Source organism: Sorex fumeus, unplaced genomic scaffold (assembly GCF_029834395.1).
Source record: "Sorex fumeus unplaced genomic scaffold, SorFum_2.1 ptg000131l, whole genome shotgun sequence".
In the NCBI taxonomy this organism is placed as follows: domain Eukaryota; kingdom Metazoa; phylum Chordata; class Mammalia; order Eulipotyphla; family Soricidae; genus Sorex; species Sorex fumeus.
The window spans coordinates 31,437,448-31,459,214 of NW_026606188.1; the positions used below are offsets into that span (position 1 = coordinate 31,437,448).

Below are 21,767 nucleotides of genomic sequence, written 5' to 3' on the forward strand. Positions count from 1 at the left end.
TCCTATCTTTCAACATGCCACTTTTACATGTAGAAGTACATAATACATAGTTATGTTCCTGCCTTCTTAGGAAAATATTAAGTTTCTGTGCATAAGCATATATTAAACCAAATGGTAAGACTTCGGGGGCTTGAAGGAGTACTTCCCAAACTGCGCTTCTGAACGTGGGACTGCTTTGAGCAATGCTTAGTCACAGGCCAGCAGTTCACTGCTAGGACCTGTGGGACCAGGATTGGTTACCAGGCCACCTTGACAGTGCTTCAGGGCATTCAGGGCTACACCCAGTGATGCTGTGCAGTGCCAGGGATCCAGCCAGGGCCTCGTGCATGCTAGTATGTGCCCCAGGGACTGGGCTGTCTCCCAGCCCCAAGAACATTACAAAAATTGTATTCTTCAGTGGTACATTTGCCAAGATGAAAGATTCAGAATTGGGCCGGAGATTTAGTATTGTGGGTAAGATGCTGCCTTGCACATGGCTGATGGCGGTTTGATCCCCAGTCAAACCACATATGTCCCCCATGACCCACCAATAGTGACCCCTGAGCACAGGGCCAGGTGTACATGAACGAGAGAAATGGCACCACCGGGTGTGGCCCAGACAAAGTTCCAGAAAAACCAATTTTAAGTATAAAATGATATGATGATATTCTTAGGTAACTTTTCATCCTTTAGGTTCATGACTCTGTGAATTGTAAATTAGAAGGATAGCCTATTTCTAATTTCTGATCTTTCTAGTTTAATTTCACATGTTTTATAAGGCTGCCTATGTTCAGATCTCAGCTGTATGACCTTGGGTGGTAAATCTCTTTGTGCCTCGATTTCCTCTTTTCGTTATTTTTTTTTAATTTCTTTTACTTCCTCTTAAAAAAGGCATGATGTTGATGATGTTGATGGGGATGATGATGATGATGTCTCACAATGTTGTAAACATCAGATGAAATAGCACATGTGAAATGTTTAGAGAAACTCTGGCACAGAATGTTCAATAAATTGTAACTTATTAATGGTACTGATTTCATGTTTCTGTTTTAATAATAGGCAGGCTTTTAGTAACTCTTGTTTAACTTGTAGTCTTTTTTTATCTTGTTATGTTTTATGTAAAAGCTAATGAAATTGATTTTTCAAGAAGTTATTCATGTCCCCCAATGAAAAGAACATAAATGAAGATTGTGTAATAACTGATTCCAAGGGGAAGGAAATGCTAATTTTCTTCTCTTTTGAAACAATGCTGATTTTTGTCATAGTTTGTTTTGCATCATTCAACAATTTATGCTCAGAAGTAAAACACTTTCTATAGCAAGCAAAAGTTTGGTTGCATCTTATCAAGCTTAAATATACAAGATTACACTGATACAATCCTATATCAGTAAACTAAAAAATGTTATCCATTTAACAGTGATCTGTTTGTGAGAGTGTTCCCAAATACAAGGAAGTAAAGCTTGTCCTTCAACACATCAGCCATAGGTCAGGATTGTTTTTCCTCCCTAGTTTACTTCATATGAGAAGTATCCGATTCACTGAGATAAAACTGAAGCTCATCTACCTTTACCCACTATCTTTGCCTTTAAACCAGATCCTACACCTCATTTCCTAATCTCAGCCTCACCAGCCAGTCAGGTACTCTGACTCAGAGACCCCAAACCTATTTGGCCTACTGCTCTCTTTTCAGGGGAAAAAAAAAAACCCTGGAAAACTACCTTCATTTGGAGGGAAAGGGGAGTTTGGATCACATGTGACGATGCTCAGGGGTCACTCCTGGTGTGATGCAATCAGTAGTTACTCCTGGCGGTGCTTGGGGAACCGTATGGAATGCTTGGATTTGGCTGCATGCAAGGCAAACAACCTACCTGTTGTACTATTGCTCCGGCCCTTGAAAACCACCTTCTTTAAGCTAACAAATAGGAAATGGCCAACTTGGTCCATCCATCCATCATAGCCAGTAGTTACTATCAGTGGTGTCATCCACATTAGGAAGCAGTGCTCTCACAAAACATTCTTCCTCACCTTCCTTTTCTCGTCTTTATTCCTCAATTCTCCTGCTTTCTAAATTTGCCACTGTAGCATTGTCCTCCCGTTGTTCATTGATTTGCTCGAGTGTGCACCAGTAACGTCTCCATTGTGAGACTTGTTACTGTTTTGGCATATCGAATGTGCCACGGGGAGCTTGCCAGGCTTTGCCGTGTGGGCAGGATACTCTCAGTAGCTTGCCGGGCTCTCCAAGAGGGACGGAGGAATCGAACCTGGGTCAGCCGCGTGCAAGGCAAGAGCCCTACCCGCTGTGCTGTCACCCCAACCCATATTTGCCACTGCTTTCCAAACAAAACTATTACAGCTTTTTTTTTTTTTAGTTTCAAAACTATTACAACTTTTACTTCCTCCAGTCTGTCTTCCATGTCATTCCTGGGACCTTGCAAGGCAAATGCCCTATCCACTGTGCTCTCGCGCAATCAACCTACCTCCCAAAAAAACCCACAAAAATTCTTTCATCTGAAAAACTCTTGTGTTTTCAGACTATACTAATTCCTTGAAGTAACTATTTAATGATAAACTAAAATCTACCTTAATTTAAAGAAAACATTTTAGTGAACTACAAAACCATGATTTTTTTTTTCCTTTTTGACTCACACCCAGCGTGATGCACAGGAGTTACTTCTGGCTCTGAACTCAGGAATTACTCCTGGTGATACTTGGGGGATCATATTGGATGCTGGGGATCAAACCCGGGTCAGCTGCGTGCAAGGCAAATGCCCTCCCCGCTGTACTATCACTCCGGTCCCAAAACCGTGATTTCTAACACTGCTGTTGTTTCTAGTAACTAGCTTTTTTGTTTTGGGATCATACCCGGAAATGCTTAGGGGTTACTCCTGGCTTTGCACTGAGGAATTACTCCAAGTAGACTTGGAGGACCATATGGGATGCTGGAGATTGAGCCACTTTTGACCACATACAAGACAAGTGCCCTACCTGCTGTACTCTCAACAGGCCCCTTAACTAATGTTCTTATTAATAGATAATCATGCGTTTGGTCCTTTCTCCCAGATTTTGACTTAAGTTAAAAGCTTCTTTATTTTAAAAAGTGGTTTAATTCTTGGGGCTGGAGTGATAGCATAGAGGGTAGGGCGTTTGCCTTGCACGTGGCCGACCTGGGTTCGATTCCCAGCATCCCATATGGTCCTCCAAGCAGCACCAGGAGTAATTCCTGAGTGCCTGAACCAGAAGTAACCCCTGTGCATCGGCAAGTATGCCCCAAAGAGCAAAAAAAAAAAAAATTTTAAGTGGTTTAATTCTAAAGTATCAGAAACTAATGGAAATCAATTTCTCATGCCCTCATCTTTCATCTATTGGTAAAAATCTGTGTTCTCTTAGTGGTAAGTACCAAAGTACTAAGGTCAAAGGACCTGAGTGTGTGCTCTGCCTGAGTGTAGTTTATGTTCCTTAGTATTTATTTCTAGTCCAAAAAGAATCTGTGGATAGTATCAAAAATGGGAAATGACTGGGAAAGTATGTTTATGAAAATATACTGATATGTAATAATCTGGGAGAATAGGAATGAAACTTTAAGAGTTAACATTTTCATCATGCTTCAACTCTTTCAAAGAAGTTTATTTTCGTAGCTGGGGATTGCTCAGGGGTAGGGTAATTCTCACATATGAGCCTCGAGCTCAAGCCTGATTACTCCCTCCTCCCCCAAGAAAATGTCTTTTTGTACTTACTTTAAAAGACTAAATATCTTTACAGTCTCCCTCTATGCCTATAACAAAATTGTAAATGGATTTAAACTTCACTTTCTTCCACAGTATCCCAGGAGACCAGAATTTGACAGAAAATGTTAGAATGAGAACTCTATAAAGAAATTAACATGTCTGTATACACATTTCTTTACTGAAAAGAAGTTAGCCTTCATTATATACAAATCTCATACCTGCTTTTCTTCGTGATTCCTGTATATATAAGTGCATAAACCGCACTCCATACAATTCTTGTTCCTCTTCCTCATCTGTGTTTTCACTGGGAGGAAGCGTTACTTCTAGTTTCAGAGGGTTGTCTCTGAAGTTGACAAACCTAGCAGTTCATCAAAGGGGGAAAAAAAGCATTTTTAAAGGTTCCACAAAATGGAGCTAGAGTGATAGCACAACAGATACAGCGTTTGCCTTGCACGCTGCCAGTCAGGGTTTGATTCCCAGCATCCCATATGGGGTCCCCCGAGCACTACCAGGAGTAATTCCTGAGTGCATGAGCCAGGAGTAACCCCTGAGCATCGCCAGGTGTGACCCAAAAACTGAAAAAAAATTTAAATGTTCCACAAAAGTGTGCACTTAACTCCCTGGAGAAAGACCAGATGTCATCTAAATTACTCTTTTTAAACTGATTTCAATAATTGAACATCATGCAGAGATGTGATACACCCCAAGTTTCTGTGTGAATCTTATGTTCACTATTAGGAAAGAATTTTGGAAAGAAGATACTTGGAGAGTGTTTGATAGTAATTTAATGAAAGTTTTTCTTTTCTTTTTTTTCCTCTCTGTTGCATGTGTCTATTTGTAGTACTTAGAAGAAAAAAATTAAAATAATCACTTCTGGGGCTGGAGCAGTAGCACAGCGGGTAGGGCGTTTGCCTTGCACGCGGCCAACCCGGATTCGATTCCTAGCATCCCATATGGTCCCCTGAGCATCGCCAGGGGTAATTCCTGAGCACAGAGACAGGAGTAACCCCTGTGCATTGCGAGGTGTGACCCAAAAAACAAAAAACAAAAAAAATCACTTCTTTTAGATTTTAGGTGGTTTCATATAACTGATGAGATTATTTAGCAATTATTAAGATGGTTTTCATGAAAATGTCACTAAAGGATATTGCTGATAAATCTGATATAAAACTGATAAATCCCAGTGTGACTTTACTTTCAAAGATTCTTGAATAATTTAGATCATAATTATTTGAATAATCTATTCATCAATTACAGAATTTCAAAGTTAAAAATGTTTTTAGTTTATTCATTTATAAGAATGAGAACTCAAATCTGTGAATAGTAATTTATCTGTATTACTTTACTGTGTAGCCAGAAGGAAATAGTTTATATATGTGTACACAGCTTTTTACCTCAAGTTGGTCATCTCTTCCATACACTCTGGAATATCTTGTAGTTTATTGTTGGTGAGAACAAGAGTACTCAGATTTTTCATCTTGTTGATGGTTTCCGGCAAGCATGTGATTTCATTTCGTTGCAGCCATAGAGTATGAAGATTTTGCATTCTGAAGAATTCAAAAAAGTTTCTATGATTAATCACATAAAATATGAAAACTCTTGTTTCTATCAACTTAAAAGCAAAAGGGGTTAGGGATATCTCAGGAGCCCATGGGGCCGCAGCATTTGTACCATGGGTAAGGCATTTGTCTTGCAACAGTTGACCAGGGTTTGAGCCCTGGCACCCCAGATGGTTCCCTAAGCCTGCCAGGAGTGATCCCTGAGCACAGAGCCAGGGGTAAGCTCTGAACACAGCCTGGTATGACCCAAAACACAAACTGAGGAGGTAGAGCACATGCCTAGCATATGTGAGATCCTGAGTTCAGTTATCAGCACCGCCTGTCCCAACCGACTCTCAGACCCCTGCTAGTCCCTAAATATCACAGGGTCTCAGTGCTACACTACTGGGACAAGCTCTGCTGGAAGTGGCCCCTAATTTCTTTGAGAAAAGAAAAGAAAAGAAAGTTCGTGATCTATCTTTACCCAGGATATGTGCTCATTGACTTTATATTACCTGCCAGGGGCACTACATCGGGAAGTTTGTCTCTATAGTACAGCTCTCATCAGGTGGTGGTAGAAAGTTCTATTTTTACCATTGGTTCTATAATGCATTCTAGAATTCTTCACTATTCTCACAGAATTACGACCAATACATTCTAGAATTCTTCACCATTTTCACAGAAATAGGACCAATGCATTCTAGGATTCTTCACTATTCTAACAGTTTCTTAAAGAAGAGCTGCTGTGAATGTTATCTAATCCAAACTAGAGTCTTAAGAGAAAAATCAAAAATTAATCATCTGCCCATTTGGGATAAGGGGAGTCGTATCAGGGTGAGCACCCTGGACTCTGATCCCAGGCTGCCTAGTTCCCCACCCATGCATGCTCACTTCTGAGACGGCCAGCAATCGCTAACATATTGGCGAAGATTTTCTCATCTGTTTTGTAAAGTGCACAGACAGCGCCTGGCATGCACTCAGCAATGCTGTTATGCCTGTGGCTTTATTTCAATCAGCTTGAAGTTTAGACCCAATTCATCTCTCCCCAAATCCTTTTACTGACTCCGACTAAGTAAAAATACTCTGTCGTTGTGTGTTTCGTTTGTTTGTTTTAAGAGTATGGGCTCGTTGTGATTATGGCTGGGCTTCCTTTGGTTCTTTGTGTTGTCTGTTGCCGATGGCTTCCACATATCTTGTTAGTATCTAATAGCTGCTGCTTTACCTTTCAATCGTCTCAGGCAGTTGTTGAAGACTGTTGCTTCCCATGTCGAGCCACTCGAGGGCCGGCATGTTCAACACAGCAGGAGGGATTGTAGTAAAGTTGTTCATGCTCACATCAAGATGAGTGAGCTTTAACAGATTGCTGAGCTGAGGAAGAAAGCAAGTTTCCAAAATTACCGCCATGTAAACTATGGAACACTTAACCTTAATAAAGTAAATATTAGTCTTAATATTAGTCTTAATATGAGGAATGTGAGGGCTGGAGTGATAATATAGCAGGTAAGGTGTTTGCCTTGCATGCAACTGACCTGGGTTTGTTTCCCGGCATCCCATATGGTCCCCCAAGCAATGGCCAGAGTGATTCCTGAGTGCAGTGCCAGGATAACCCCTGATTATCACTGGGTGTGACCCAAAAGCCAGATAAATATACGAATGTTTATTGTGCTTGGGGGGTCTGTGTACTCCATAGTTCATGAGAAAATTGACATAAAATTTAATGAAAGCTCCCTCCCTAGCAAAGTTTATCTTTTCAAAGAAAGTTTAAAGTTTTCCAGGACCTACCTGGCAGAAGCTTTTAATTTCCTTTCTGAGAGTAAATTTTTAATGTTTTTCCACTCATATAGTAGCTGAAATTTGATGAGAAAAACAAACTTCATAATAATAACTATTGTAACTTCTTTGTTCTGATGAGGGCTGGAGCGATAGCACAGTGGTAGGACTTTTGCCTTACAAGCGGCCAACATGGCCGATCCGAGTTCGATTCCTCCGGCCCTCTCGGAGAGCCCGGCAAGCTACCGAGAGTATCTCGCCCACACGGTAGAGCCTGGAAAGCTACCCATGACGTATTCAATATGCCAAACACAGTAACAACAAGTCTCATGATGGAGACGTTACTAGGCCCGCTCGAGCAAATCGATGAACAACGGGAGGACCGTGATGATGATGTCCTTGTTCTGATGTTGAACACATGCTATCTCAGTCATAGAATTTATTTTTAGGTAATTCTTCTTTTAAATGAAAACAAAAAAAAATAAAAACTTGTTAGGTATACTATGCCACCAGTGTCTTCAACTTTAGAAAAAATATATTAATATGACTATACTACACATTTCTGCTTTCTTCCTCTTTAGTGATAATCTTTATTATCTTTATTCTGAATTTAGCATCATTCTTATGTTTTTATTACTACATATGTTGTGTGTCTTTCTATAATTATCTATATATTTTTATAAATAAAACATTTCATAACCTTTTAAATATTTTAGGATTATAATGGTATTCCTTATCTTTGACTTCTTTATATATATATCAATTTTAAATTGTCATTTTTAATTATTACAGCTCTAGTTTATTCATTTAAAATATCCCTTTCGTTACCTATCTTCTCTACTTCCAGATTGAGAAAATTTGAGTATGTGAATTGTCAATCATTGTACCTTAAATTAATAATTTTGAGGTTAGCTTTGCAAGGTGAATACCTTATTTCCAATATAAGGACAAATGATTTAAATAGGTATTGGAAAGTAGAAAGTCAAGCTATGATTCACATCCAGCTTTTTGTGGCTTAAAGTCACAAAATTTCTTTCCACATAATACTGAAACAAAAGTTTCAGGATTGGAGAATTTAATTTAAAAATTTACTTAATTTCTATCTCAGAGATACTCAAACTCATTCCATAACTATGATGCCATCAAAACACAGACATGTATACACACACACACACACACACACACACACACACACACACACACACTTTTGTGAGTAATGCAAAATAAGAAAATGACTCCATTAAGTGGGTAATATTTCTCCAGTTAGAATTCATACCATAAAATGATTTTTCAAAATACTTATCAAACTTCACTTTTATAAATGTTTCAGAATAGAATCATAAAATGATTGTTTTTCAGTTGAACAATGAGAGTAAACGTGTGTACACCTTATTAAGGACTGGTTTTGCAGAACCAGAACTTTTTGGTTTTACAAAATTAAAAAAAACGTTATAATCTAACAGCCTTACTTTTGCATATGTGTAAGCTAAGACCTACATGTATAAAACAGTATATTCACGGCGCTGGAGAGAGGGCACTCAGATTGCATCTCCAGCACTCCAGAGGGTCTCCCCCACCCTGCTAGTCCGCCAGAAGTGATCCCTCAGTGCAGAGCCAGGAGTAAGTCCTGGGCACCGCCTGGTGTGATACTTCCTCCAGCCCACCCCCCCCCCCACACACACCCCCCCCATAATTCCCTGAGTGAAGCAATTAATATAAAAGCAGTTAATAGATTAACCCAAATTTGCTGCTCAAGGGTGGGGACCAGTGTGGGGGATGAAGGAGGAGGCAAATAGGGTTCCTCCCACACAGTACTCAGGGTTCGGGAGGGGGCGCCCACTCCCACGGATCTCAAGTCCGCACCATCCAAGTCAGCAGCTCGCTGCTAGGGAGAACCCGTGCTGCTGTAACCCAGCGGTCTGGGCCAGGCCAGGCCACCACAGCGGAGTTTGAGCTACAACCAGCAATGCACAGAGGCCGCAGGACCACGACCCGCCGCCCAAACATGCCCCAGCTTTTGAGGCATTTCCTGGGCTCTGTTTTTCTCCACTTTCATCTTGCAAAGACATTTGTGACAAAACACCAAAGCTGTTTTGCTGGCTTTTAAATCATCAGACGGGCTGGAGCGAGTTGGTAGGGCGTTTGCCTTGCACCCGGCCCACCCGGATTTGATTCCCAGCATCCCATCTGGTCCCCGGAGCACCGCCAGGAGTTATTCCTGAGTGCAGAGCCAGGAATAACCTCTGTGCACGGCTGGGTGTGACCCAAAAAACAGAAATAAATAAAATAAAATCATCAAGCATGTTTGAAAAGTTACACTGATGTCTAAAGCTCTACAATCAGTTTGGTTTGGCCAATAACAACATAAGCTAGTTATAAGTTTGAATACTTCCCAAGATTATTGCTTTGCTTTAACTTTTACAGTCCAGAAAATATTTTTCTAAAAAAAGAAAACAATTTTCCTAAACAAAAGAACTCATTTTTCATTACTTGACTTCTCTGTTAAAAACAAACCACTTTTCAGGAGTTACCCCTATGCATAGCCATGTGTGACCCCCCCAAAAAAGGGAGGGGGCTGGAAGGATAGCACTGTGGGTAGGGCGTTTGCCTTGCACGGGGATGACCCGGGTTCGATTCCAAGCATCCCATATGGTCCCCTGAGCTACCGCCAGGAGTAATTCTTAAGTGCAGAGCCAGGAGTAACCCCGGAGCATCGCCAGGTGCCAGGTGTGACCCAAAAAGCAAAAAAAAAAAAAAAAAAAAGCTAAAAAAAAAACTAGTGAAGAAAACTTTTCTATCACCATATTGTCTGTGCTTTATAAAACTTATTTATTCAATACCCAACTAAGAAACTCTTGTCTGTACCTTCAATTCTGGGAATAGAAATAAGTTCAATTCATTCTGAACTTCAAGGAGATCACAGGCTAAGCAACAAATGATGTTAAAATATTTGGCAATGATGGAAGTATCTTTATGCTAAATAGATCTCTCTCTTAAAAATGCATTGTAAGGCTTAGGGAGGTGACAGTGATAGAGCACAAGTCCAAGATCGTGGGTCCAATCCCCTACACTGCAAAAAGAGGGGGGAAAATAAAACTTAAAAGATATAAAAGAGAGGTGAAGAGATAACACAGCATGTAAGGTACTTGCATTGCATGTGACCAACCGGAGTTTGATCCCCAGTATTCCATATGGTCCCCTAAGCACTACCAGGAGTAATTCCTGAATGCAGAGCCGGAGTAACCCCTGAGCATCGCCAGGTATGACCCCCCAAAGCCAAAAAAAAAAGGGGGTATAGAACAGAGCTAAAGAGATAGTATAGCACATAAGGTGCTTTCATTGCATGCGACCGACACAATAAAGCCGATTCTTAAGTGCAGAGCCAGGAGTAACCCTTTGGTACTGCTGGGTATGACAAAAAAATGAAAAAAGAAAAAGACATAAAACTTGCATTATATTGATAGTAGTAGGAAGTGGTTTTTATTAGATATCTCCTGAAGTAAAACGTGTGGTATTTCTTAATATTATTTTTAGTGGCCACACCATGACAAGTGGATAGAAAATATAGACATTTAAATCATTCTGACCTCTTGTGGAAGATCACATATATCTCTGTTAACAGCAAGTTCTAACTTCTCCAAGTTGGCACAGTTACTTAGTTCCTTGGGGATAGTTTTGATTTTATTGTAACTAAGAATCAGTTCCTGAAGTCTAGTAAGCAAACCTAAAAACATATTGAAAAAGAGAGAACAGATATTAATAACAGTTCCCAGTTAACAAGCTTTGTAACATAAGTTCCGGTTTCCTCTTGACTATATCACTCTTCTCAGGGTTTTTAATTGTTGTTAAGTCATAAAAAGATCCTACAAGAAACATGATATGATTTTTTATTTCAAAGTTTTTCTTTCAGAAAAAAATGTTACATGAAGCTATTGAAAATATTATTTAAGCATATTGCCACGATTGAATGCTGATGAATAGATTACCTCTCTAAAGCAATAGCAAAGAAAAGAGATAGGAGAAACTATAGAATATGGCAAGGTTGTAAAAATGAAGTTGCATGAGCTGATAATGTCTACATAGTAGGTGAAATATAAATATATTATCTTAAAAATGTTTCCAAGGGATACAAAAATAATTTCCAAATACATGAAACTCATACAAACATGGATATTTGAAATACTATATTACTCTTGATACTTTGAGATGCAGTGAAAAATTACAACATATTGGATAGAGGTTTGTATGATAAAATTATAAAGTTCGTGGGGGCTGGAGCGATAGCACAGCAGTAGGGCATTTGCCTTGCGCGCAGCCAGCCCAGTTGAGCCAGGTTCGATTCCTCTGCCCCTCTCGGGGAGCCCAGCAAGCTACCGAGAGTATCTCGACCACATGGCAAAGCCTGGCAAGCTACCTGTGACGTATTCAATATGCCAAACACAGTAACAACAAATCTCATGATGGAGACGTTATTGGGCCCACTCGAGCAAATCGATGAACAACGGGAGGACCGTGACTGTGGTATTTCATGCACAATTATGATTCATCATGTAACATAATAATAGTGCTTTAATATTATATGTTAAATATAGAACTTCTAGGATTCCTCAGAAGATAACAATTTCTTCAAATTGGCATTTTATAAAATAATTTCAAAAAGTCCTAATTAGTATTGAAATATAATAAATGAAATACATCATGTAGTGACTTTAATTTTGACATCATTTATTCTTTTCTAGAAGAAAAATCATAAGCAATACATATTTAATAGTTCAGATATTATAATTATTTAGAGAACTTATTTTAAATTTAATTTAAATTATGAATTTAAATTAATGTAATTTAAATTATGAATAATAAAACACCTTCAGTTCAGAAATAATATTTTCAAATACTCTCATGTATTCCCAAGAAATAATGAACATATTTAGTAGCTGTGATATGTTGTCAGCTTTGAAAATAACGTAGATTTATTCTCTTGGCCATAATCATACTTTCAAAGCTTGACTAATAAAACATAGTTTTTCAGGTTGCTATTGACAGAATTTGGCGGGTTTTTTTTTTTTTGGAAGAGAGGGAGGGACATATATGTGGGCATTTTTTTGTTTTGTTTTTGTGTGACTTTGGTTTTAGACCACCACACCAAGCAATTCTCCTGTCTCTGCATTCAGGAATCACTCCTGACCGTGCTCAGGGGACCATCTGGGATACTGGGGCTTGAACCTGGGTTGGCCGTATGCAAAGCAAGCACCCTACCCATTGTATTATTGCTCCCTTCACACCAGTTTTTAAAATTTTATTTCAGACGTTGTGATTTACAGTATTGATATGCAGAATTTCATGCAAAAGACATTTCAATTTCACACCCTCCTCCAGAGCGTCAGCTTTCCCCACCACTGTCCCAGTTTGTCCCAGCTCCATCGTATTCTCCCTCCATGTCCCGTACATTGAGATGCTTCCTACTTAAGGACAGTTCTGGGTTTCTATTGCCTTTGGGCCTTTGTTGTTTCTTTACTTTGTTTCCCTGTATTCCAGATACTTGGACAGTTATTCTGTGTCTGTCCCTCTGCTTCTAACTTCTCTCAGCATGCTACAGTAGCAGATCTATCTGCCTAACAGCAAACTCCAGGATTTCATAACTTTGTATAGTCGAGTAGCATGCCTGTGTGTCCATGATATTAAAACTAGAGGCATTTTTAATGATTCAATGCCACTGGACAAGCAAACAGAAGCAAAGACAAGCAAATCATACTACATGAGACTGAAAAGCTTCTGCACTGCAGAAGAAAAGATGACCAGAATAAAAAGACACCCCATGGACTGGGAATGAATATCTGCCTAACATCTCACAAAGCATTAACATCCAATATATATTGGTACTTGACAAGAAAATACAACCAATCCCATCCAAAAATGGGGGGAAGGGTGAAACTTTAACAAAGAAGGCAGAAAATTACTCTGTGCCACTTATTGTCCAGGAAATGCAATTCAAAACAACAATAAGGTAAAGGTAAAGGTAAAGGCCCTCCCGTTGATCGTCGATTTGCTCGAGCGGGCCCAGTAACGTCTCCATTGGAGACTTTGTTGTTACTGTGTCTGGCATATCGAATACTCTCGGTAGCTTGCCGGGCTCTCCGAGAGGGGCGGAGGAATCGAACTTGGGTCGGCCATGTTGGCCACGTGTAAGGCAAACGCCCTACCCTCTTGCAAATCAAAACATCAGTAAGACTAGCATACATTGCAGAGTGAAAACAGCCAGTGTCGATCGAACACAGGGAACAGGGACCCTCATCCTCTGCTGATGAGAATGTCGACTGGTCCAATCTTTTTGAAAACAAGTGGACATTCCTCAAAAAACTAGGAATTGAGCTTCCATATGATTCAGCAATGACAGTTCGGTACACCTACCCCAAAGGCCCAAAAATCTACTCGGAAAATACATTTTCACTCCTTGGCTCATTGCAGCACTGTCCAAAATAGCCAAAATTTGAAGACAACCCAAGTGTCCCAGAACAGATGATTGGATAAAGAAATGGTATTTTTCAGGTTTTTAACTTTTCATGGTCGGTGACTTATTCTTTAGAAACAGGACTTTTGATGCTATCGGCAAAATATTCCTTTGTCATTCTGATTTATATTTACTCTATCCTGATCAGTTTTCCATTTGGGAATTTTTTTTTTCTCATTTGGAAACACCACCACCACCCCACCCTTGGCCTTTCAACTATCTGTTTTCTTCTAGGGAGAATAACAGAAACAAAAATATTGCTTCCAGAGTCTACACAATAATAATTACAAAGAGTCTACTCATGTTAAAATTTCATCTTGTGTTCAGAACAAACAGTGCCAAGGACTGAGCATGTGTTTTTCATATAGAAATAGCCCTGAGGGGTGGAGCAATAGTACATGTAATGCACTTGCCTTACACGTGGCTATCCTAATTCAATCCCCAGCATCCCACATGGTCCTCTGAGAACCATTAGGTGTGACTCCTGAGTGCAGAGCCAGGAATAACCCCTGAGCATTGCCAGGTGAGACCCCAAAACATAACAAAACAGAAAAACAAAACAAAGAAAAAGATATAGCCCTGAGCACTAGGGAATGTGACCCAAAAGTAAAATAAACAAACCTCTTCTTGAATCAACTCATTTAATCCAGAGCTTTAGATGGCCCTGGAAATTTTCACTTAGATTAATTGATTAAGATTTTCGCAGAACTGGACATTGGTGGTGGGAAACGTACACTGGTGAAGGAATGGGTGATGGAACATTACATGACTGAAACCCAAACGTGAACAACTTTTTTAACTGTGTATCTCACTGTAGTTATGTATATATTTATAAAAAGTGAGAGAGAGAGAAAAAAGATTTTTCCAGGACTTAGAGCTATATAAAGATGAGCCCCTTTTTCATCACAAAAAAAAGAAAAGCAAAGGAAAAAGCAATCTATATGTGGATAAAATAGCACAGTCATGAAAGCAATCTTTACCAATTCCTCGTGGTATCTCTGAAATTGTGTTTCGAGATAAATCTAACACAATGAGGTTCTGAAATCTTCCAACGAATTCAGGAATTTTCAACAAACCAGTTCTATGAAGTTGCCATTCCTGTAGCTGATTCAGTTTCAGTAGAGAAGAAGGAAGAGTCTAAACCAAGGGGGGGAAAATGACAGTTAAGACCATAGTCGGAGCTCAGCCATAGAATACTTTCCTTTTTTGCATCAGGTCCTGGGTTTGCTATCCACATCATCACCCCCGAAAACTGAGTTATGATGCTAAATTATTTTAGTATTATGTTCATTGAAGAATGATTTTAGATGTATTATTTGATTTGCAAGAGAACTTTAAAACTCCTTTTCCTTGCTGGCTTTTTTCTAAAGACTTTACTGTTACTTCCAAAGCTTAACTTTTTTCTCTTGACTATTAAACCCCAATCAGAATATAATGAGAAGAATTGACACTTGAGTCAATATAACATGAACATTCTACCATATAAGGATACAAATGCAGTTAAAAATGAGAATGTGGGGCTGGAGCAATAGCACAGCAGGTAGGACATTTGCCTTGCACGCAGCCGAACTGGGTTTGATTCCAGCATCCCATATAGTCCCCCAAGCACTGCCAGGAGTGACTCCTGAGTGCAGAGCCAGAAGTAACCCCTGAGCCTCGCCGGGTGTGACCCAAAAAACAACAACAACAAAAATTAAATAAAAAAATGAGAATGTGCGAGCACCATTGCATCCGGGGACCCTTACATTGAGTTGCAGGCCTGTCTGATTGAGAAGTACTAGTGGGACCCTGGTCTCCAGAGCACCGCTGGGGAGTCTCCCTCCAAAAGAGACTATTGTAGTTAAATAAAATCACAGAGAAACTTAAATGTTATTTTAATTCATCATTCAAACTTTCTCCTTCTCTTTTGAAATATTTTTTAAACATTTTAAAAAGAAATTTTTAACTTAAGGAATTTGAGTTTCAACTGTTCTGAACTCTTTCCCTTTAACTTAAAAGAGAAACTAATTCCCTAGCTAAATACACATAGATTTATTAGAGTAGACACAAATCCAAGGAGGACAGTTCCTTGTAAAAATAAGAATCTATTAAAATGAGAACGTATATTCACTTAACTATGGTCTGAAGTTAGAGGTTTGAAAAGACTTTTAAAAAATTTAAAAATTCAACTCTTGGAAGACATCAAGAGAAATTTTTGAAGCCATAGCCTGATCCTCAACTTGGCTTGTGATTACTTCATCCCTTCTAAATAAAAGCTTTCTTAGCCTTCATGAGGGGGAGAGAGAGAGAGAGAGAGAGAGAAAGAGAGAGAGAGAGAGAGAAAGAAAGACAGAGAGAGAGAACACTCATGTAATATAATGTACCAACTTTGTGAAAGTGAGACTATAAAGAAGATGGATCTAAGAAAAATTAATAACTATTTCCATTTTATAAAATTGCAAATAAGCATTTGCTTTAGGAAAATTATATAATTTTTGTTAGACAATGGCCACTATTTTTACAGAAAATGAAAATTTGTTTATTAGAATTAATGGAAATATTACAAATTACAAGTTTATTATAGTACAAAATTACAATATTACAAGTTTATGTAGTTGAAGCAAGATAGTAAAAATTTTGTCAAAAAATTGTGAAATGTTTATTTTTAGTGTTCAAATTCGCTGAGTATATATTATTAAAATTGTACCTTCTAGTTATTCCAGTCTGAATGTCAAAATTATTACCTCAAATTGCCTCATGTAGCAAAAGGTAGAAAATCAGAAACTTCTTCAGTAAAGCTTACCTTCCATTCCTCATTTTCTATTTTCAAAATGACTCTTCCATCTTCCCTAATGACCTTTTCTTTCAGCTTGGTTAAATTTACTCTTTCTTCCCATATTCGCACTAGCCTAGAAGTCCAGAAAATCATTTCAGTGTATAGATAATGTCAGAGAGCACTCACTTTGTTGGAAAACAATGAAATCTATTAAAAAGAAACATTGGATCAACAGTATCTGAAAACCATATGTGAATTTAATTTTTAAGTAATTATGTTTATTTTAAGAAATGCCCCAGCTTCACAGTTTTGAAAAGTCTGGTTCCCCAAAATCCCTTTTGGAAGGGCCGGGGGAGTCACAGTGATCTGGGGCCAGCAGCATGAGACTGGACCACCGAGTCCACTGGACTGTCCAGAGCCTGAGCCGGTTATGTCGGGGGACCGTGCAGCAACAGGGATAGAGCTCAGAACTTGGCACATGCCAGACGTGCACTCTAGTTCTTTGACAGAACACCCCAGCCTGACCATAGCTTTATTAATACATAATTAACATGCCATAAATAGATCCTTTAAAAGTAGACCATTCATTCAGTCATGGTATATTCGGAGAGTACAGGCACATTCCATCAGAGTATATTCACAGATTTGTACAAGCAACACCAACCACCATTTCATTCAAAATGACTTCATCACTCAAAAAATAAACCCTAAAGTGCTGATTGTACAGCAGGTGAGGCATTTGCTTTGCACACAACCAACCACCTAGATTTGATCCCCAGCACCTGAACCCTCCAGGAGTGATCCCTGAGCACAGAGCAGGAGTAAGCGCCAAGAACTGCTGCTGGGTGTGGCCCAAAAACAAAAACAGAATGTTTATTTTGTCATACTAAAGCAAAATCCTTTGACTTGGTATATCAGAAACATACATAATACCAAGCTATAAAAATGACTACCAAAATTTTGTGAAAGGTTTCCTAATTCTATACTAAAACTTTTTTGATGTATCAAAAATAAGAAATTTAGGGTCTGGAGCAATAGCACAGCGGGTAGGGCATTTGCCTTGCACGCGGCCAACCTGGGTTCGATTCCCAGCACCCCATATGGTCCCCTGAGCACCGCCAGGGGTAATTCCTGAGTGCAGAGCCAGAAGTAACCCCTGTGCATCGAAACAAAAAGCCAAAAAAAAAAATTTAGAATTGAAATTTCTGAAAGTTAGAATTTAAATTTTATCATGTTAAAATTGTACCAAATACAATTTAATAATTAAAAAACCATAAGCTAAATTAATTTGAATATTTACTAGAGACCATCAGTATCTGAGAGTTAATTGATATTCTTGTATTTTTCTGGTGGCTGTTTTGGTTTTGGGGTCATAGCTGTGCTCAGAGTTTACTCCTAGTTCTGTGCTCAGGGATTATGCATGACAGGCTCAGGGGACTTTACCTGCTATAAGGCTCTCCCAGTCCCCCAATACATATTCTTAATGGTTTTTTATATTAATTAATAGTGAAGATTTTCTTTTGAAAAAAGCCTAAATTATCTCTAAAAGTATATTTTCTACCTATTTGAGTTGACAAAATGTTTCTATGGAGTCTGCATTTTTGTCTGCTCTTATTGGAAATTTAGGTGGCGGTTCAGTTTGCTCAGGACTCAAGGGACCATATGGGTGCTGGGGAGGGAACCCGGGTTAGCCACGGGGAAGGCAAGCCCCCTGCCCACTCTACTGTGGGCTGTTGGAAATTTGAATAATCAATAAGCAAAAGCATTCTGGCAATGTCTATATATGGCCTTCAAGACTGAACAGCTAAACTTACTGGCACTTAACTGAGACAAACACATACTGCTATTTTCAGTTTTATTATCGCTATATCACTGTATCACTGTCATCCCCTTGTTCATAGATTTGTTCGAGCAGGTGCCAATAACGTCTCCATTTGTTTCAACTCTGAGATTTTAGCAGCCTCTCCTTACTTGTCCTTCCCAAGGGTACCGTATTGGAGGCTGTTTCGGGGGAATGAGACCCGTTATTGTTACTGTTTTTGGCATATCAAATATGCCACAGGGAGCTTGCCAGGCTCTGCAAGTTTTATTATATTTTATAAAAATAGCATTTATTTGAACAAGATTAAAATTTTTATTGATCATTAATATATATGCATATTTCTGAACAAGATTTAGTGAAAATGCAATTGTCCTATTCCCTAATCTTTAATGTCAGTTAAAGAATTTATTTATTTATTTACTTATTTATTTGGGTTTGGGGGTGTATTCTCAGAGCTCACTCTTGGCTCTTGTGTTCAGAAATCACCCCTGGTTCTGTACTCACAGATCATGCCTGGCAGTGCCAGAGGACCAAATGTGATGCTGGGGATTCAGACAGCCACGTGCAAAGAAAGTGCCCTACCATGTGTTATCTCTTTGGCTCCTATTAAGAGATTTACGAAGAACCCATTATATGCCAAGTTCCATAGTGTATACATTGGGTAAACTAAAAACTCATTCCTTATTGAGTGTGGTGAGAATATTATTAGATAAGTCTCTTTCTCACTGTAAAATGATTCCTTTATCTTTTTGGCTCTGACTTTCTGTGATCAAGTTCAGAACTGTAGTGTATCTCAGTCACCTTGAGGAAGACCTCTCACTCTGTTGGTCTTGCTTACAAAGTGTAGGGGTTGGGTTAAATGGTATCTAAGATCACTTCTGGTCCTTGTATTCTATGATTCCTGTACTATTTATTTTAAGCTTTATGTTCTTTTCAAGTTTTGGATAGAGAGTTTTTACTTCCTCTAGAATCCTCAGAGTCCTTCGGCTGGGGTGATAGAACAACAGAGAGGGCATTTTCCTTGCATGTGGCCAACCCAGGTTCAATTCCCGGTACCCCCTATGATTCCCCGAGTATCACCAGGAGTGATTCCAGACTGCAGAGCCAGGAATAACCTCTGAGCATCACCAGGTGTGACCCCAACCCCCCCAAAAAATAGAATTCTTATAGTCTAAAGCCTTTCTCCCATGCCTTCACGTAAGTTCTTACCTAAATGCTTGATTTCTTCATCTTGGCATCAAGAGATTATGAGTACGGGAGCCAGGGAGAAAAATCAAAGGGCTGGAACACAGGTCCTGCTGAGCGAGCCCAGAATTCTCTTCCTGGATCCATATGACACACAGTACTGTCAGGTGTGGCCCAGGTGGCCCCAGCCCCACCAAGCCTGAGCAGCACTGCAGCACTGTGTCCAAGCACCTCACAGCAGGTCTGTCCAGCCAGGAGTGACCTGGTCTTCCCAGCACTACTGTGAAGACCGCCCCCCCCCAGTCACTGTCACTGTCCTCCCATTGTTCATCGATTTGCTCGAGCAGGCCTAGTAACATTGTGAGATTTGTTACTGTGTTTGGCATATCGAATACGTCACAGGTAGCTTGCCAGGCTTTGCCGTGCGGGTGAGATACTCTCGGGAGCTTGCTGGGCTCTCTGAGAGAGGCGGAGGAACTGAACTTGGGTTGGCCATGTTGGCTGAATGCAAGGCAAACGCCCTACCTGTTGTGCTATCGCTCCAGCCCAAATAATAATAATTTTATTATTATTAAAAAGACAACCAATATAATTTCTGTTTAAAATTAAGACTTTGGGAGGAGAATCACACCGAGCGATTTTCAGGGGTTACTCTTGGATCTGCACAAAGAAATTACTCTTGGCAGTGCTTGGAGGAACCTTGCATTCAGACAGGAAGTGTGTGAAGAGCCGAGCCAGTGTATTGATGAGTACTGACGGCAGGTTCTTCAGGTGTTCAGGTCTGACCTTGTCTGGGCCGGGTGCTGTTTGTTTCTTTACTGATGAAATGGCGTGTCAGATTTCGGAAGGGAGAACGTTGGGAACGACATATCCATCCTGTGGAATTTGGTATGTCGGCAGGTGGACATGGCTATCGAAGAGATTTGAGTAGAAGGCATGGATAATCTTCTCCATTGCCGTTCTGGAGGATGTGATGGATCCATCAGGACGTCGGAGGGCAGTCATCTTGGTCTTGTAGTTGGCGAAGGACAGGTGGGAGTTACGAATACTTTTTCCGGCTTCTGCCGCATCTACCAGTACTTCTGTTCTTCTCTCTTTGAGGTCTTCCTTGATCGCATCTCTGCACTGCTTTGCGAGCTCAGACATTCACTTGAGGTTGCCTGAGGCATGCACCAAGCCACGTTGGCGAATAAGCTCAAGAGTTTTTGAAGACAGGCGTTTTTTTGTGGCTATCTCTCTCTTGGCATTCCTAGCACAATCACGGAGGTGCTGAACCAGTCGATCATATTCCTCATCAATATTTTCAACAATGGCATCTTCCCATGTTGCCGCAATAGTGCCAAAGAGCTCCCAGTTGGTGGTCGTTCTGGGAGTTCTCTTTTTAAACTTTGCAGCCCTTTCTCCCCTCTCTGTGAAGTAGAATTTTGCATGAAGGAGACAGTGGTCCGATCCCGTTTGGAATTTTGGGACAACAGTGACATCGGTCAGGCAAAACCATTGATTGAATATGATGTGGTCTATTTCATTGTGGAATTGTCCACCGGGAGACTCCCATGTCCAACGTTTAGATTCGGCCTTCTGGAATCTTGAGTTACCATGGATGGTCTTGGTTGACATGATGAACTCAGACAATCTCTCACCCAGTTCGTTCCATTCTAGGCCATGGGTCCCGATGCAAAGTTCTTCAGCTGATCTTCTTGGTTCTATCTTGGAATTAAAATCCCCCACAATGATCTTGTAGAAGATGTGGTCTTCTTTATAGAACTTCTCCAGCTCCATGTAGAACTTCTCAATTTCTCCTTCATCATAATTGGATGTTGGTGCATAGACAACGAAGATAGAAACTGCCGGCAGTGAGCCACATCTATTCAAATGTAAACGTCCTATTTGGGTTGTTAGGCATTTGAATGAATCAATGCTCATGGCCAAGTTTGTGTTGACAAGGACACCAACGCCTCCCACACCTCTTTTATCGCATGTTCCGAGGAACAATTCTTCTCCAGTGTCGAAAATGGCGTGATGAGATTGGTGCCTTCTTGTCTTGGTCAGACCAATGATGTCGTACTTGATCTTTCGCGCTTGTACCATCAGGTCCTCAATGGATGCATCTGATGCTAGCGTATGTGCATTGAAAGTACAGATGATCATTTTTGTCTTCCTTTGTCGTGGCAGCCTAGTTTGGCCTTGAGATTTTATTGGCCTCTCATTTGCCAAGGTGACAAAAATCAGATGGGTTGGTCACGTAATGAGATTTAGAGACGACTGCTGGACTAGAGCTGTTACTGATTGGATTCCACGGGATTTCAAAAGACTGCGTGGTCGCCCACCTACCAGATGGTCAGACTTCTTCATCAAGATCATGAATGATTGGTTTGAGGCTCTTCGTGTTCCTACAGCGAACAGACGCCATTGGGCTACACTAGCACGTGACAGGGACAAATGGAGACGTTACTGGCGCCTGCTCGAGCAAATTGACGATTAACAA

The 21,767-nt window shown here is 40.0% G+C and overlaps 1 protein-coding gene across 1 annotated transcript in view; it reads right to left on the minus strand.

Annotated features, from left to right (window-relative positions):
• Positions 1-21,767, minus strand: part of LRRC39 (leucine rich repeat containing 39) — a 29,513-nt gene that overhangs the window by 517 nt on the left and 7,229 nt on the right. Inside the window, exons 3-8 of the mRNA XM_056106546.1 lie at positions 16,303-16,408; positions 14,501-14,657; positions 10,600-10,736; positions 6,465-6,610; positions 5,099-5,251; positions 3,923-4,062 (exon numbers count right to left, since the gene is read on the minus strand). Of these exons, the coding sequence (XP_055962521.1) occupies positions 3,923-4,062; positions 5,099-5,251; positions 6,465-6,610; positions 10,600-10,736; positions 14,501-14,657; positions 16,303-16,408 (839 nt within the window). The remainder of the gene's footprint in view (positions 1-3,922; positions 4,063-5,098; positions 5,252-6,464; positions 6,611-10,599; positions 10,737-14,500; positions 14,658-16,302; positions 16,409-21,767) is intronic.